The sequence below is a fragment of the Cebidichthys violaceus genome, unplaced genomic scaffold, assembly GCF_023349555.1.
Source record: "Cebidichthys violaceus isolate CVI_PGR_0920_01 unplaced genomic scaffold, fCebVio1.0.p SCAF_1, whole genome shotgun sequence".
Taxonomy (NCBI): Eukaryota; Metazoa; Chordata; class Actinopteri; order Perciformes; family Stichaeidae; genus Cebidichthys; species Cebidichthys violaceus.
Window position 1 is genome coordinate 7,784,922 of NW_027176262.1, and position 16,608 is coordinate 7,801,529.

The 16,608-nt window shown below is 44.3% G+C and overlaps 1 protein-coding gene across 12 annotated transcripts in view; it reads left to right on the top strand.

Annotated features, from left to right (window-relative positions):
- Positions 1 to 451: 451 nt before the first annotated feature.
- mecom (MDS1 and EVI1 complex locus) overlaps positions 452 to 16,608 on the top strand; it is a 130,940-nt gene continuing 114,783 nt past the window's right edge. For all 12 annotated transcript variants that reach the window (XM_068708817.1, XM_068708868.1, XM_068708833.1 and 9 more), the window contains exon 1: positions 452 to 1,039. In XM_068708817.1, coding sequence (XP_068564918.1) covers positions 1,003 to 1,039 — 37 coding nt within the window. In that variant the 5' untranslated portion in view covers positions 452 to 1,002. The remainder of the gene's footprint in view (positions 1,040 to 16,608) is intronic.

Below are 16,608 nucleotides of genomic sequence, written 5' to 3' on the forward strand. Positions count from 1 at the left end.
AGAGAGAGAGAGAGAGAGAGAGAGAGAGAGAGAGAGAGAGAGAGGGAGAGAGAGAGAGAGAGAGGAAAGAACCTGGGCACTCTCATATTAGAGCTGTCAGTCGGGTGCCCAAGCGAGAGGGGGGGGGGGACGTTTTTCATTCATTTTCCAGTGCTCGGTATAATGGTCAAAACACAATTAAAATATATAAAATCTTTAATGACTATATCCAGCATTGGTAATTCAAGTAAACGTTGATTAATGTGACTTCACCTAAAGAGAAAAGGTGCACAGTAAAGATTGAGAATAAGGATCGTTATAATTAATGTCCTCGACACTCTTGTAGATCCGGGGTGCTGCACTGGAAAAAAAAGAAAAAAATCCATCGAAAGCTTTTCATTTAGTGCTCATTGTAGAAGTGTGTTTTCTTCCTTTTTAAAAAGATCGACACATCTTTATTGCATTGCTTTATTGTAACTTGTTTTTGACTTGTGAGAAGACTTTTGTCCATTCCGACTAATGGTGCTGCCCTGTGCTGCCTTCATTTCAAATACAGAGTTTTGAGGTAAGTCCTGAAATAAGTCACCGCTGCGCTGGACGCATCTCGTTTACAAAAGTTCCTCACGTGTTAGATAAACAACAGGACTGACTCTGAGGCTTCAACGAAGTCGGATTTTTTTTTTTTTTTTTTTTTTTTTTTTTTTCGCAGTGTTGCCCTGCTTTCTCTCTTAGTGATCGTCGGAAACTCTTGACACGAAAAAGGGAGAGATATCCACGATTCACACGCATCTCGACCAGATCAGGTTGATATCAAAGTGATAAATCGTCCCAAACTTTTTCTGGCACTTGCTGCCGGCAGATCTCGGGCTGTGCGCATGTGCGAAGGTGTCCAGACTGACAATGCTGGAGAGATAGCGCGTTTGGATTGAGAAACCCAGAGAAAAAGGACAGAGAAAAAACAAAAAGGAGGAAAAAAAGATCCAAGAAAAAATCCAAACAAACCCACGCCGAGAGACTGGCACCATGAGGTCCAAAGGCAGGGCACGGAAACTGGCCACGAGTAGGTGCAACATCCCTTTCTTTTTTTCCTTTTGAAACATGCCATCTTTTATACCTATAGACTGTCGCTGTTATCACCGCGTTTATCAATAGTTTCTGTAAAACGATTTTCTATTCCGCCAGCAAACCAGAATCCGCTCTTTCACCTGTCAAGAGTGTCAAAACCGACGATATTCTCGCGAGGAAAATAATTAAACGCTGTCTCGAGCAGAGTGTGAACTTTAAAGTTTAGGCAGCGATGGAAGAACTTTCTGCTGGGCGTCCGCTCCAGCATCGGAATCGCTCGTTGCATGTAGTGGGCGCTGTAGTGTAATGTAGTGTATTGTAGGTTAAAAAGCCCACGTCCCGTGCATCGGCAGTTGTATTGCGATTGCTGCACGCTGCTGCTGAGGGCTGCCGGTCACTTCAGCTCGCTGGGAGCAACTTGGAAAAGGCAGTTTGATGGAGGGGAAATAAGGAAAAAAAACGAGGACTTAGACAGGCACGGTGTATGCTGCAGGGGTCTTGTTTGTAACTCTTTTGTGTTTGTGAGTCATGCAGTTCATTCCGAGCTCGTATTAACGTGTGATCTGTGCTGATTGTAAAATATGTCACTCTGAAAAAAACAAAAACAAATTGACACTGTTTTAATTATTTTGAAGCACGAGTGTTTTAGTTTTCAGACTTTTTAAATACTATTTAATTATTGCATGAGGCAGACTTCTTACTCTGTTAACGAAATGCATTGAGGATAAAATGATAACTTAAAATGTTCACTGAGTTTGATTAAATTAAGTGTAATATCACTCTTGTCATTAAATCGATTTAATTACTTGGACCCAATCAACTATCAGAATTTATGCAAGGAGATGATTGATATGGCTATTCATGCATTGATTTGTTACAATAAATTATCAAGAATTATGTATTTTTTTTTCTAAAGCTGTGTCAATCAAGCTTTATTCTACGTGTTCTTTTTCTATTTTTCATTAATGTTCTGCAGAAATTCCTGTGCTTGTGTTGCCTTTCGTTTGAGTTTTAAACGCTGACGTTTAATTGTTGAGGTTCTTCTCATTGCAAAACGCACAACCATTAATAATGGATTGTGTTGCAGACCTTTTGGAAAATAATAGGCAGACGGGCCAAAACAAAGACAACAGTGCAATGGCCCAGGTCCTAGTGTTTGCAGACATTTTATATGATTTCCATGAGGGTTTCAGTCACTTCAGTGTGTTTATATCTCGTTTTGCATATAGACCTGTATTTTTTAATTAAAAAAAGATAAGCTAAATACAAACAAAATGGTCTATCAGCTGCAACGAATGTCTAAAATATTTTAACAGTTAAATCCAATAAGCAGCAGGTGATGAGGAAGTTGATGCACGTATCGTATGAGGGCATATAGTATAAGAAGGTTGAGAGCAAGTTCCTATTTAAATGGTTTACTTCACACACGAAGGACTGACGTAAACAGAGCAAATATGGTTCTAGAGCTGTTGTGTTGAGAAAATAATGTAACATTGATAAGACACACACACTCATCATACTCAACAACAGAAAAGAAAACACTTGCTTCTCTTCTTAGCGGCCCTCCAAGTCTCTCTTTTCTGTGCAACGCAAAACTTTTTCTTAGAATATCTTTTATTATAGAAACGCACGCAAAGAGGAACAAGCAACAACTGCATCGACGTATATCTTGCAAACCATTAAATACATTCTCTTCAATACAGAATAATTAATTCCTCGTGTATTTAATGATTATTATTATTCTATCTCTTCAGTCAGAATGGGGGGGGGGGGAGGGGTTCTGTGTCCCCCGAGTAGCTGGGCCGCTCTGGCCCCCAGCCAGGTCTGCACAGTGTCAACAGTGAATATTTAAATTCCCAGACCCCTCATAAGAGCAATGCTGGTAAATGCGTTCAGTGTGTGCCTCCCGCCTGTCCGGAGAAGTCGTGTTAAAACGGGCATGTACGGGGGCCTCCTTGCAGAACAGTCGTGTGATAAAAAAGAAAGGGGGTGGATGTAATAGAGGAGGTGATGGAGAGGTGGTAAACGTAAGAGTGATTGATGGAGGTTGACTGATTAGTCCGCACGTCCAGATGTAATGCGGTGCGCCACAAAAACTCGCTTTTGCTTCCCAACTAAGTATAGCCAAGGCGTGCAGGCCGCACCCCGCGGTGAATTGTGGGCTACAGGAGGGGGGGCTTTGATGATCCAAACTAGCTTGGTGCAGGTCTAATTAAAGGTCCGCTTAGCATATTTGTGTCTCAATAAAAAAAACAACTTGATTACAATGTGTTTAGAGATGTTTGATAATTTGTTCGGAATAATTACGATGAATCACATAATCCACCTATAGTGATATTGCGATTTACAGACCTCTAGCATGCAGGCCTATGGTTTTAAATCAACTGTTAACGCAGTGTAAAGGATTTATAGAGAGATCTAAAGGAAAGTTCCATGAAAATAATTTGGAAGCTTAACAAATGGCAATGAATCTTTCATATCCAGTGTGTGTCCCAAGGCGCACACTTGTCCACTTGATAATCATTTTTCACATTTACCACAATATTTAGTCAGTCATCACTCATTGATCCGCCTGTTTCAAAAAATGTGGCTCATATGAGTTTTTAGATGCAAAGCTTGCTCATTGGCACGACTTATCGGCACGCGAGATGCTCTGCGTGTTTGAGAGAGAGAGAGAGAGAGAGAGAGAGAGAGAGAGAGAGAGAGAGAGAGAGAGAGAGAGAGAGAGAGAGAGGGAGAGGGAGGCCTCGCGCGCCTCGGTGTCTCGCTGTCTGTCAGCGGCTCTCCTCTCCGGAGCTGAGAAGTGCGTCGTCCTCCTCACATTGTGCAATGGGCCATGCATCTCGCGTTTGTCTGGCGGAGCTCATTAAAACGCTTAATAGATCGGCCCATTTAAAAGGTGAGAGGGAGCGGGCCGGCGCGAGGAAAGTGAAATAGAGACCCCATTAAACGGCCCTTGTTGTCCCGAGCGGTGCTCTTTGCCTGCGCTCCGCTTGGTGCCAAAGCTCCGTATACAAATGTTCCATATCTCCTTCAGTAATGGACTGGGTCAAGAATCACAGGGGCCCACGGCAGAGCTTACTCCTCTCTGTTCTCTTACGCTTTTGTTAATCGTTGCTTTGAACTTGTTTTCTAATGCAAATAAACGACAATATAGCTAATTTATCTTATTATGTGCTGTTGTTTTTATTTTATTAAAGTTGCATTGAGTGAATTCATATCAAGTCATAGCCCACTACCACATCAGTCAGTATAGGCATATCTTAAAACCATGAATTGGGCAGATTACTTGAAAGGTCAAGTACTTCAGGAATAAATGTATTAGGCTACTTGGTTTGTATTAGGGGGGGGGGGGGGGGGGGGGGGGGAGTATTTTACAACTTCATCCGGTTCACTTTACAACAAGATTGTAGTCATTTATTTTCTGGCCTTGTAAGATTAAATCCTTTGCTGCACATTCCTTTTAGCAGTTTATGTGTTTGCTTTTGATGAAAGTGTGTGTATAAAATGCCCACTTAAACTTGAAGTCACATGAAATACTTGTGTGAATAGGTCTCAAAGCTCTTTGTCAGTCGCTTTTCAAAGGCGACAGTTTTTCTACTTCAGAGTCGTGGATGTGTAGCGATTATGTGATCCGTCTACAGAGGGGCAAAACGGCGAACAAGCACATTAATGAACAAATGGATGTAACGCTTGTAATAGGAAAGCGGCTAAATGCTTGTCGAACCAGGTGTAAAGCATTTCACAGACACATATGCTCACACGCACGCAGCCTTTGTGGGTGTATCAGTTGTGTTTTGAGGTACAAGTGTGCGTCTGTCTGTGTGTGTTGGTGATTTTGGGGTGGCGGGGGGCAGGTGACCCAGGCCCTCTCATCTATCAACGCCCCCCATCTGTCTGACATGTCGTCCACTTTCCTCCTTTCTTACGATGGGAGAAGCGTTCCCCCCCTCCCCCCCCTGCCCCTCCCTCTCTCAGAAAATGGCTCTTTTGGAAGGTCTCTGGTGTTAATGAGTCGCCCAGGACTCGATCTCATGGCTGTAAACAGAGAGCTGATGAGGTTAGCGGTTTGTTTATGCACTGTTGTCACCCGCTTGAAGGATGGCCCCTGTCCCAAGTAACTAGGGAGCCTCCAGGCCCCGTCATGGGTCCCTCTCAGGCCCTGACGCAGCGGCCCTGCCCGAGGGGCTTCTCTCCCATCTCGACTCCCTCTTCTTCAGCTGCGCTCCCCGCTCTCCTTCCTCTCAGTCCATCATGTATGTGGAGCATTTCATCACGCATTAAAGCACACAGACCAGCATTCGTTTTTGAATGCTGGTCCTAGTGAGAATGTGTTGTTGCGCTTATGGGTGAGGCAGTAATGATTGTATTTAAATGTTGGTGTGTGTGTGTGTGTGTGTGTGTGTGTGTGTGTGTGTGTGTGTGTGTGTGTGTGTGCGTGTGTGTGCGTGCGTGTGTGTGTGTGTGTTGCTGGGGGGTGGTGTGGTGCAGCGACCCAGACGGGGCAGTGTGGGAACACCAAGGGATGGATGGAGGGAGGGTGGAGGGTGTGCAGCAACATGTCAAGCCTGGGAACCGCTGTGTGTTTACCACAGGGAAACCGTACCAACACAGAACAATGAGTGAGCCTTACCCCTTCTAAATAAAAAAAATAAAAAAAAGGCATTGCTGCTTTCTTCTCTCCCCTAAAGGTCATGGAGTTAGAGATAGGGAGTCCACACAAAAGCCTCCAGTCTGTCGGCAGTCTGGTCTGGCCCAGTACGGTGCCAAAGCTGAGGTCATTATCAACAGAGCAGTCCCAAGCTAAGCATATTTTTATAGATTGTGCTTGTGTGTGTGTGTGTGTGTGTGTTTAGGGGAGGCGAGCATGTGTGTATGTGCTTATTTGAGTGAGCCGAGTGTGTGCGAGTTTTAGTGCGTATGCACAAAACAAAAGCGCTCCGCAGAGTGTACAGCGCAGTCGTCAAACGTGTGACATGCCGCCATTTTCTCATCACAAATTGGTCTGAGATAAATGGCATTTTTGCTGAGTTGAAAAGTTTACCCAGACATCAAACTGATTTGTGTCGTTATGATGTCTGAGGAGTTATAATGTCAACAGATTGCTGATGGTGCGCTTTGCGCGGGCTATTAATGAGGCGGTGTGAAGTTAGCACTCCTCGGCGTGCTTCGAGAAGAGATGTCCGTTAGCTAATTAAAGAAACTCAATCATTTTATACTCCAATCAATTACCTGAAGCAGGTGGTAGAAACAGGGCCCGACACTCTGGCCCCGTGTCTCACATCAGCGAAGACACTTTACTACATTGTTGAATGCTTTTATGAGGAGAAAGACTAAACAAGAGGCTTGATATGACTTTATTCTAGCTGCCAATCTTCGTGTGCTGCAGACTGCAGACATGATGTTATGTCTGCGCGTCAGATCACTAGCTGCAGTGTGATCATTTCATTTTGTTTTTATTTCTCACCCAGTATCACCGAATAGGAATAAATGGGTCCATAAAATGTATCGCCGAGTTCATTGCAGTTGCCTGTATTTGAATGACCCTTTAAACTTAATTTAGGTATCACCTAAGTCCTTTTGAATTATTTGTAAATATCTCTGTACTAGCATGCACGCTGAAGTGTTTGCCTGTGGACATTCTTTTTAATCACTGTCATCGAGGGTTGACAGAAGGAACAGTGTGTTTTTTACTCTTACACACTGGAGAGAGCACATAGCTATAAACAGGAATTACCCAACAATCGCTTTGTGAATGTGGTGATAACAGCGTGTTCCAGCACTGCTGGGGGATCTCCCTGGGTGGAGCAGGCTGGCCCAAGGGATGGAATGGAGTAAGGGAGTGAGGGAGTGAGGGAGGAAGGGAGGGAGGGAGGAAGGGAGGGAGGAAGGGAGAGGAGGAAAGTCATTTCTGATTAACAGTGGCGAAACGGGGCATGGGGTCATGCCCATCTGTCGCTGAAAAAGGGAAGGACAGGCCGGAGCAGTCAGGTGTGTACGTTTATGTGTTTGTGTGCTACGTGTGTGTGATTCCTGTACACCTTTCATCCCTGCCACAACACGCCCCCCCCCCACTCCCCACCCTGAAGCTCATTAAGCAGTGACCTCTCACCCCCTGCAGGACGGGAGGGATGAGGGTAGGAGATGTGATCAAAGCTGGGGCCTTCCTGATGAAGTTTGCGCTGCACCGCATTCACCTGATTGGATCTGATAGCAGCTGTCTCGCCTGTGTTGCAGGGCTGAAACAGTGATTATTACAGCGAGAGACACAAAGAGGAAAAGTCACGACAAGCCGTGAATTCATGTTTAAAGGCGAAGTTGGGGACATTAAGGTCGATCATGTTAAAGAGTTGAAAATAGGAACGACCAGATTTTCCAAATCTTCTCATTGCATTGTCTCTCATAGTGTTGAGACATCTCTTAGTTCCAAGAGCCCATGCAGGTTTTGGGATGTGGATCATCTTTCCACTATTAGTGAGGCATGCATCATCAATGTTCACCTCACTGTTCCACTTCCAATCCCTCGTCTGAGAAAAGGAAACACCACGTCCCTGTCCTCAGCAATCTGTCTTGATGACTTCCCCTCCGTGTTTATGCGTGCGTCTGATTAAACCGTGCACCTTCGGTGCGTGCACAAGTGTTGTTGGTCAGCCGGGGTCGCAGCAGAGGAAAGAATGCAGCAGTGGAAAGGAATGCTGGGCTGATTAGCGCTTCTTACCTGTAAGTGAACTGGACGTGCCGGCGTGTGATGAGACCGAGGAAACGAGGGAACAATAGGACAGTAGAGATTCCTTTCCACGCCGCATTCCAGCGATCCTGCAGCCGGGGCCCCCCGCTCAGAGCTTTGATGAACCCTTCTCGCGGCTTCCTGGGATTGTCGCTCCACCACAAACACAAAAACATGAAGCGGTCGGTGAGTGGGGCCAGGGAAGAGAGAGCACGGCCGTCCTCAGGATGTCCTGTTTTGATTAGCGTTAGCATCCTAAATGCACCATAGAAATATTATTCTAACACGAAGAAGAGCTCGGTGGTGACACATCCACTTCTTTCCACTCTGCGACCTCCAGGGTCAGATACACTACAATGAGCCAGGAATCAATGAGGTGCTCCTCACCTAATGATCTGACTGAGGAAATCATGTGAGGAAAACAGAGCGATGAAATGATAGGGAGAGGGTTCAGGGCCCGTCAACAGGTGGGAGTTTATCAGGCCAATGCTTTTTAAGAAATACCTCATTTTTGGAATCATCAATAATGCCCGAATTGTTATCAAAAACATATTGATGGCATCTCTAAAAAGTGTTTTTTCTTTGGATGACAGGAAGTGGTGCATGGCGGAGGTGGATTTCTGAAAAGCCTCTCTATGCTAGAATAAGCTGATATTCCTCCTCAAATCAAAAGAGGGTGTTAGTTTCTCAAAGAGTTTTAAGAAATATCAAAGTGGCTAAACACTTATGTAGTCATGCTTTATAAATTGGGGATCAAACTCATGTTTTTACTGCCTTGTCAAGCCCTTTGTCACAACTCAATAACTAACAGCTCCTTCTATTAACTTAAGCTGTTATTCAGTCAGTCTTTTATGAGCGATAGGGTTAAAGAAATTAGGTTAAAAATACGAAAATAAAAGAGCCAAACAACTAAAATAGCTTATATTATCCTACATCCGAGCTGATTTCAGTTGGCTGAAATTCTTAATGAACTGACGGTATTTCCCTTTAAGTATGTACCTTAGCTCTGTGTTATGAGCACCAGCTCTTGCACACAGTGTCCTCTTTGTAGCTGTAGCTCACACTACATCTTTTCTGTCTCCTGTGGAATCAGAGCGCAATGAAGCATTGCAGCATGGTTTGTTGTTTTGCTGGTGCTTGAGGGCTTTAGTTTGACAGGAGGGCACCACTTTGTTCACCTCAGTGTCCAGAAGGGACCCCGAGGGACCTCGGGGCCTGGATGTCTCTGTCAGGGCTGTGGCAGGACTCGGGCAATGGGGGGCCCCGCTGCTCACTGGGTCAGTGGACAAGCTAATCGATTTTATCTCCGTTTCACACAACGCGCCAAACCCCTACTGGCCTGATATTCACATGTTCACTGTTCAGAGGATTATGCTCCTTCCATCTTCTGTCTCTCTCTTTTTTTTTCTCTTTCAGTTTCTTTCTTTCTCTCCCACCAAATGTCTTGGGTTTCTCATTTGTCTTTCTTCTGCTGTGTTTTGGCTATTTCCCCTCTTTATCTACCTCCCTCGCTCCATCTTTCTTTCTCCCCCTTAGAAGGGAGCGTTTTAAATTTAGCCTCCATGCCTGCCTCGACGATGGCACTCCCCTAGAGGGAGGCTGGTGGGCAGGCAGAGGAGCCCTTGTTTTCTCGGCCCATTCCTCTGGATAAAGCGTTGGAACAAGGGAATGAAAGCTTTGGGAAAGGTCTGGAAACTACCCATTCATCAGTGTAAGGAGATACTGCGCTGACAGTTAGCAGACGGCCAGCCAAGTACAACACGGGACAGCCGCGTGGGCCTGCAGTGCTCGGCTCAACAGACAGACAGAGCGAGACCAGACCAAACACCCCACTCATCTCTGTTCGACGAAGTAACATATGTTAACATTTTAGGCATTTATTCTGATTCTCTCGCGCAGAGTGTCTCAAGTGCGAACAGTAGAATAAGTGAATGATTACTGGTGCAATCATAACTAACATAGTAATAAGGAAGAGCAGGGGGCAACAAAGTACAGCACTGCAGACACATAATGATTACATGCTGTCATTTAAGTAGTGGAGCAACCTGTGGTTAGTTCAGTTATTTTCTGAATTGGCGGAATTGACAACTTTTTCTACTTTTCAAGGTCCCAAGTGAGTTGTGTGTCCTTATTGGTATATACTGTGTGTTAGTGATTTTTTTTATTTTTATTATCAGCTTTCATGTTTTGACAGTCTTTTTGTGTAAGATTCTACAGTTTACATTTTCATCATTATTTTTATTGTTCGCCATTTTCCGTGTCCTTTCTCCTGCCTTTTTTGCCAGTCTGACACACCCTCCCACCATAACTTCCCATCAGCCACTGCAGCAGGGCAGAATGCACGCATACCCTCAGGGGCCGTAATACATTTATGAATGTAAAGATTTATATGCACCCATAAACATGTGCACCTACACATGTTTGAATATTTATCCATCCTTCCAAGAGATTTGGACCCAACACACTTGTATACACACGGACATGTACCTGCTGAGCAGGGATGGGACAGCGCATTGGCATGGCAGTGCAGGGTGGGACATTGCAGGTGTGAGTCTGTGTCTCTCTCTGCCCAGCCATTAATCGCTGCCATCTGACAGTTCAATCTACGAGGGGCCGAGTGGAGCAGCCGGCTGGTTACCAGGGCAGGTCATTACTGAGCATGGAGGCAGCCAATCGCATCAGCGATCAATGACAAAGGCTGTAGAGGGAGAGAGTGCAAAAAAGTGAGGGAGAAGTAGAAGGGAGGTAGGGGTTGAGAAAGATGGAGGGTGAGAGAGGCGATGGAGATGTAGGGTGAAGGGGGGGGGGGGGGGGGGGGAGAGAGGTATGGCAGGATAAAGGTAGTTATGATGCTGAAGGTCAGTTCTTGGTTGTGGAGTGGATGACGAACAGGCTGTCAACTGCCAAGAAATGGAGATTTTCATCTGATGCCACACAACAAAAAATATGGCCCCTTGCACATGCACACCACATAAATGCGCACAGACACAGCCATTGCCATTGCAGCTTGATTGAGAATGCAGCAGGGGAATTTAGTGCGAGGCATTGTTTTATGAATTCCATATACAAGGTGTTGGCAGTCTGCGCCGCCCTTTTAGTGGTCAGCCCGGGTTGCGCTGTCGTAAAAGTAATGACCGGTTGTGAATAAAAAAAAAAAAATCCGTTCATGAAAACGCCACAACTCCCCTTCGGACCCGCATCGGCTGCCCACCGCGTTACCACGGGAACGGCTGCCATGACGAAGTCCGTCCCGTGGTGTTTACCCAGCCTCCGAGAAGTCAAACACGGCCTCCCTCTAACAGAAGGAATTCCATATATGCTTTCATAACTCAGTGAATGTCATTTTCACCTTCTCAGCCATGTTTTTCCTCAATTTTTTTTTTTTTTTATTAATGTTGATGAGGGGATTAATTGATGTTGTGGGTGACAGTATTTGGCCAGGGCTCTGATAAAACAACAGTGAGATCTCTCATTTCTCCCCAGAGGCCTAGAATAGCAGGACTGGTCGTTTATCCTGCACTATCTCTCAGCAGATCCACTGGCCCTCTCTCCCAGACACACACACACACACACACACACACACACACACACACACACACACCACAACCAGGCCATCCCAGCGTGGACAACACTGAGTGATGATGAGTCATTATAGAGAGTGTGCCCTTCGACCTCCTCCAGTCTTTATGGATCACTCTCTGGCAGAATCATATTCCCTAATGCCAAGTTCCTGTCCATCTGCCTGCCTGTCTGTCGGACAGTCAGGCCCCTAAGTCTCTCTTTCTCTGTCTCCCATACTCTCTCACTCTCTGTCTCCCCTGAGTTTCACACACCAGTTCATCCCAGACATCTCTGTCTCTGTTTATTTTAATAACAAACAATCTCAAAAAAAATCTCCCTTTCCCATTACCAAATGTTTGAATTTGATAGTTTTCATGTATTCCATGGTGAGAATAATGGACATAAGTGTTGATTTGTTCAGATCATTGTTAGATGAACATGAGAAAGGCTTCAAAAGTTGTCTGTTATCCAAGGGTGTAATAGTTCAGAAGATGAATTATCTATTCATCCGTAGCTACCATGTACTTCAATGTTGAGATTGGCATGCAGCATCACTGTAACTGAATTCACAGTAATCCAATACATCTCTTTGCTTGCGAGTGTTTTCCCTCCATCTATTTCCTAACTTGCATACGATCGTGGTAATTCCTCAGTGCGCAGAGAAGCAGTGCAGCAAGGAGTGCAGAGGAAGGGAGTCAGTTTGGATTTCTACACATCCTTTTCTCTCTGTTACTTTAGTTAATCCAATACTAACACTATGCCAAGGATTTTCTCTGTAGATCAAGCTGCTAATATGTTTTTTGTAGACGCTAGCATTTGGTCCTTCGCTCAACAAATGCAATTTGTTTGGCCTGATTTGATCAGTTGCAGGCTCGTAGTTCAACGCAGGCAGGAGCAGGTAAACCCTCTATACGATGGAGTTAAAATGTTTTTGCGTCTGTGAGAGGGGAAACTCTATTACAGGTGTCCTGGACCACGGGGCCCTGCTGGCTCTGATGAAACGCTCTTTGGGTGTCAATGCAATTGTGATTTCGTCTAGCCAGGAGACTGGCCACCTCTTGGGTTTTAAAGCTGGCCCTGAAAGGCAGAAAACAAAGTCTGGCTGTAAACCGTACAATTACAATGGTGGAAACTTTGAAGGGCACTTCCTGATGTAACATAGTAATCTCCCTTGGGACACCAGAGAATGATGCTGTATAATTTTGGTATTTTTTTTGTGGAATAAGCATTGTTGTATGTTTGTGCAGTGCATGCGACTTGTAAAGTGGCACTGCTCCTCAGCCAATGACTTATAAATTGTATGAATACCTTTGAAATGGAACAGACTGTATAATACTATAGCGAGCAGGCATAAGCATTGGTAACATGGCAGCTGATAAAAACAGGGAAACATGGGTCTGAGATAGAAGAGATCCACAGGGCCAGCAGGATTCTGTTTCTTTGTGACTTTTTACTTATTTTGGGCAGTGGTAAAATAGCATTATAGTAGCCACAGTTTTGTTGTCAATAAGACTTTGTTGAAAAGCACTGTCACAATTTGTTGTTTGAATCGCCTCTCCTGCTTTCAGCATTTATTAGACAATTGAAATTTCATATTTGGTTTATTTTGTGATTGTTGAATCTCATTTTAAAGTCAAAACACAGTTGTCCCCAGATTTATGTACCACACTTTGACGCATTTCAGCGACAGAGGGTTCAGAGACATGGGATGCATGCTATGTCACATCGTCCCCGCCCAGCGCCCCACAGATCAAATACAGGTATGATTTATGTCCGCTGTCTCAGCCTTCACGTTGCATGTTCTCCCGCGTTGGAGCTGTTGGTCGAATCCAACCGCAGTAGTAATTTGTCTCCTTACATGTGTAGGAGGTGAGGGGCGAAGGTCAGTGAAATGAAAATGACCAGACCTGACTTAATTGTTCTATCTATTTGTGGTTTGAGACAGGATGTCGGTCTGAATGTCTACCTGTCTATTTGTCCATCTGTCTTGCTTCTCTCTTGGCGCCGTGTCTTGTGTCAGTTGGTCGAGACCCTCTGGCAGCAGTCAGCCATTATGGGCACTGATCTGATCCAGCAGGAGTACAGGGTTCACTGAAGAGATCTGTCTAAGACAGATACTATCACTGTCAAAACACACAGGCCGATGGAAAAGTTTTCTCTGGTTTCTCTGGTCCTTATTAACGGTGTTCCCGATTTATCAAGCTCACAAAGCTCCATGCAACAAAACTAGAACATTGGTTAGAGTTGAATTATTATAAAATCTTGCTGTATTTTTATGTACGTACCGTAAAATATAGCAAATACACTCATGGTTCAGATATGACGCTTAAACACCTTTTTTTCCTCCAATTTCCTCGCCAGCTTGGCACATCTGACAAGGTTAAGCCAGCAAATTGTGGCGAGAAATGCTTCCTGTGCGTGATTACATTTATCATGTATAATTAGGAAGTTCTGCTCTGTCTACACATGATGACCTTTCACCCCGAGTGTGACAGTTGTAGACTGGTGTTGCCAGACACCCAAATGTGCTGCCCAGGTCGTGCTGCACCACAAAGTCTGGTTTCCGCTGCAGGATCAAGTGTCTTCGATTTGGGTTTCTTAAGACTAAGATTTGAGAAACTTATCTGTGATTCCTTTTTTTCCCTGAGACGATTAGTCATTTAGACCATAATTTCAGATAAATGAGCAACACTAAAATTGCATTACATACAGATGTAGATATATATCCCATTCAAACTTTCAAACTATGTTTGACGTACCACACCTGACTGTAGACTGCATCTATAATGCTATGTTTTTTAAATTAACTCTTTTATAAGTAATACCTTGTCAAGTATGATTATATGTGTTACACAGGGTTGTTTAGAGGGTTGTTTGCCTTAGATATTATTAAAAGAGGTTGCTGCAATGCTATTTTCAAGCAAGGAGACTAACATAGGAGATGATGAGGATAAAAAAAGGATGTATTTTTTCCATATACTTATGAATGGTTAATGCAACAATGTTCAATCATGTTCAAGAATATGTACAACAGAGAAACCTTTACACCAGTATCTCGCATAGCAGGGTTACAGTAACTATAGGTGAACTACAGTGACTTTAAGTAACCTGATAGTGAGACAATGGTGAACCCATCATAACGTGTGTTCACCCTTGTATACAGAGGCAGTGTCAGTAGTGTGAAACCCTGGTTCTCAATGTAACGTTTTCTTTATTTGTTGATGTGTGTGCGTCAACCATTGCCAACTTCCTATCTGTGACGCTTTTGTTGCTTGGGCTATAGTTTTCTACTTATTTAAACCTTTCTCTAAATCTTAGCCTTTCGTTCCTCTTTTGTTTTCTTTCCCTTATACTCCTTCCCTCCTGTCCATTGCTCTGTCATTTGTTCTTCCTTTTCCTTTGCGCTTGTACCCTTTTTGTGTTATAATTCCCACCTATTATTTCTGTCCCGAGCCCTCATTAGTCATGTCGCTGTCAGCCGCCAGCTGCAGACTCACACACACACACACACACACAACACAACCGCACGTATTCTTGCACATGCACAGGTATGGAAGTCATCAAGGAGAGGTCAAAGGTCTGCCTCATTACCCAGCTCCAGTGAAAACTTTTGGTGTGTTTTATGCACTGGTATCAGAAAGCAGAGGGAGGGAAATTTGGAGAGGAAGAGGGGGAACGAGGGGTGGAGAGAAAAGCAAGATAATGAAGAAGACTGTGGCTTTAGGAAGAAATATGAGAAGAGAGAATGAGTGATAGAATGTGAGACGTGTAGAAGGGAAAGACATCATTGTATTAGTCCCTGGTCTACTCCACTCCATACATGTAAACCTGATCAATATAGCTCCCTCAGAAGATGGGAAATTGTGGTTAGGTGGAGGGTTTGAGGGGTTGAATTGAGCTGCTGGCGGCATACATGCCTGGTGTTTCCTGACGTTAAACACAACATCTCTAAATAAAGTCATTAAAAGCAGTCCAACAGAAGCCCATTCATTCATTCATCTTCCCTCACACACACACACACACACACACACACACACACACACACACACACACACACACACACACATTATCTCTCTTTTTCTCCCACTCAAACACACACACACACACACATGCACTCATACAGAGTTGAGACTGCATGCCTGCGTGGGACATGATACGCTGACATGTGACAGAAAGCAAAGCAGGAGTGTGTGTGTGTGTGTGTGTGTGTGTGTGTGTGTGTGTGTGTGTGTGTGTGTGTGTGTGTGTGCATGTTCAAGTTCAGCCTCGGAGGTCAGAGAGAGGGAGAGAGTGTGTGTGTGTGTGTGTGTGTGTGTGTGTGTGTTGGGGTGTCAGCTGGGAGCAGTCAGGGGGACACTGGTGATGCAGACTGACATGGGACATAAACACTCAGTAGTATAGTGAAGGGGCCCATTGTCTCAATCGCCGCCATGTCAGTCTCTGTGTAATGGAACGATATGTCTCTGTATGTTTGTCTAATTGCCCAATCTCCCTCTCTGTCTGTCTGTCTTCTGACATATCTATCTCACGGCCTGACTGTGTCTTTATTTCCCTTCTTTTTTAGCTACATTTACACCGACATTTTAGGCAAAAGATCCTCTTATCCCAAATGTCTGCCAACGATCTGCCAATTCCTGGAGAGCTGTGTCTGTTTCTTATGTGTTTACTGTTAACATGTGTTTTTCTCTCCTCATTTTTCTCTCAAGTCGAATCATCAGAATGCACAATCATAAGATCATAAGAGAATATATAAAAAAAGTGTAAGAGGATTTTAAAAAGTCTGTCATTCTGAGTCACAAAAAGGACAAACCTTTGGATTTAGTGTTACGAGAAGTGGCATTAGTCGCAGGTGGAATTGTTAACAAGTTCAGTGGTCCAGAACATGCAAGGGAGTTATTAGTTCTGGGATTTCAGAGCTGTGGCTGAGCCCAGAAAGGAGGTAAAGGTGTGCGGAGGATATGAGATCTTTGGGGTCGAGGTGCTGGGATTGTGATGAGGTGTGTGAGATTAATGGGAGTGAAGCTTTAAGAGAGGGGAGGCAAGTAAGGGTGAGGTGCTGAGGACATGCCGGATGGGTGTTGAGGATTTGCGTCTTTGTAGGTTTGAGTTTCTGTTCTTGTCTATATAAGCCTGAATGGAAGACAGTCGTATTTCAATTTTTTAAGTTGAATTTAGACTCAAGAACCTTAACCTGACGTCCTGTAGTGTCCGCTCAAAACCCCACCGTGTGTCATGTGAAAAATGTATGGAAGTCAAATCCATACTGGGCTGTTTTA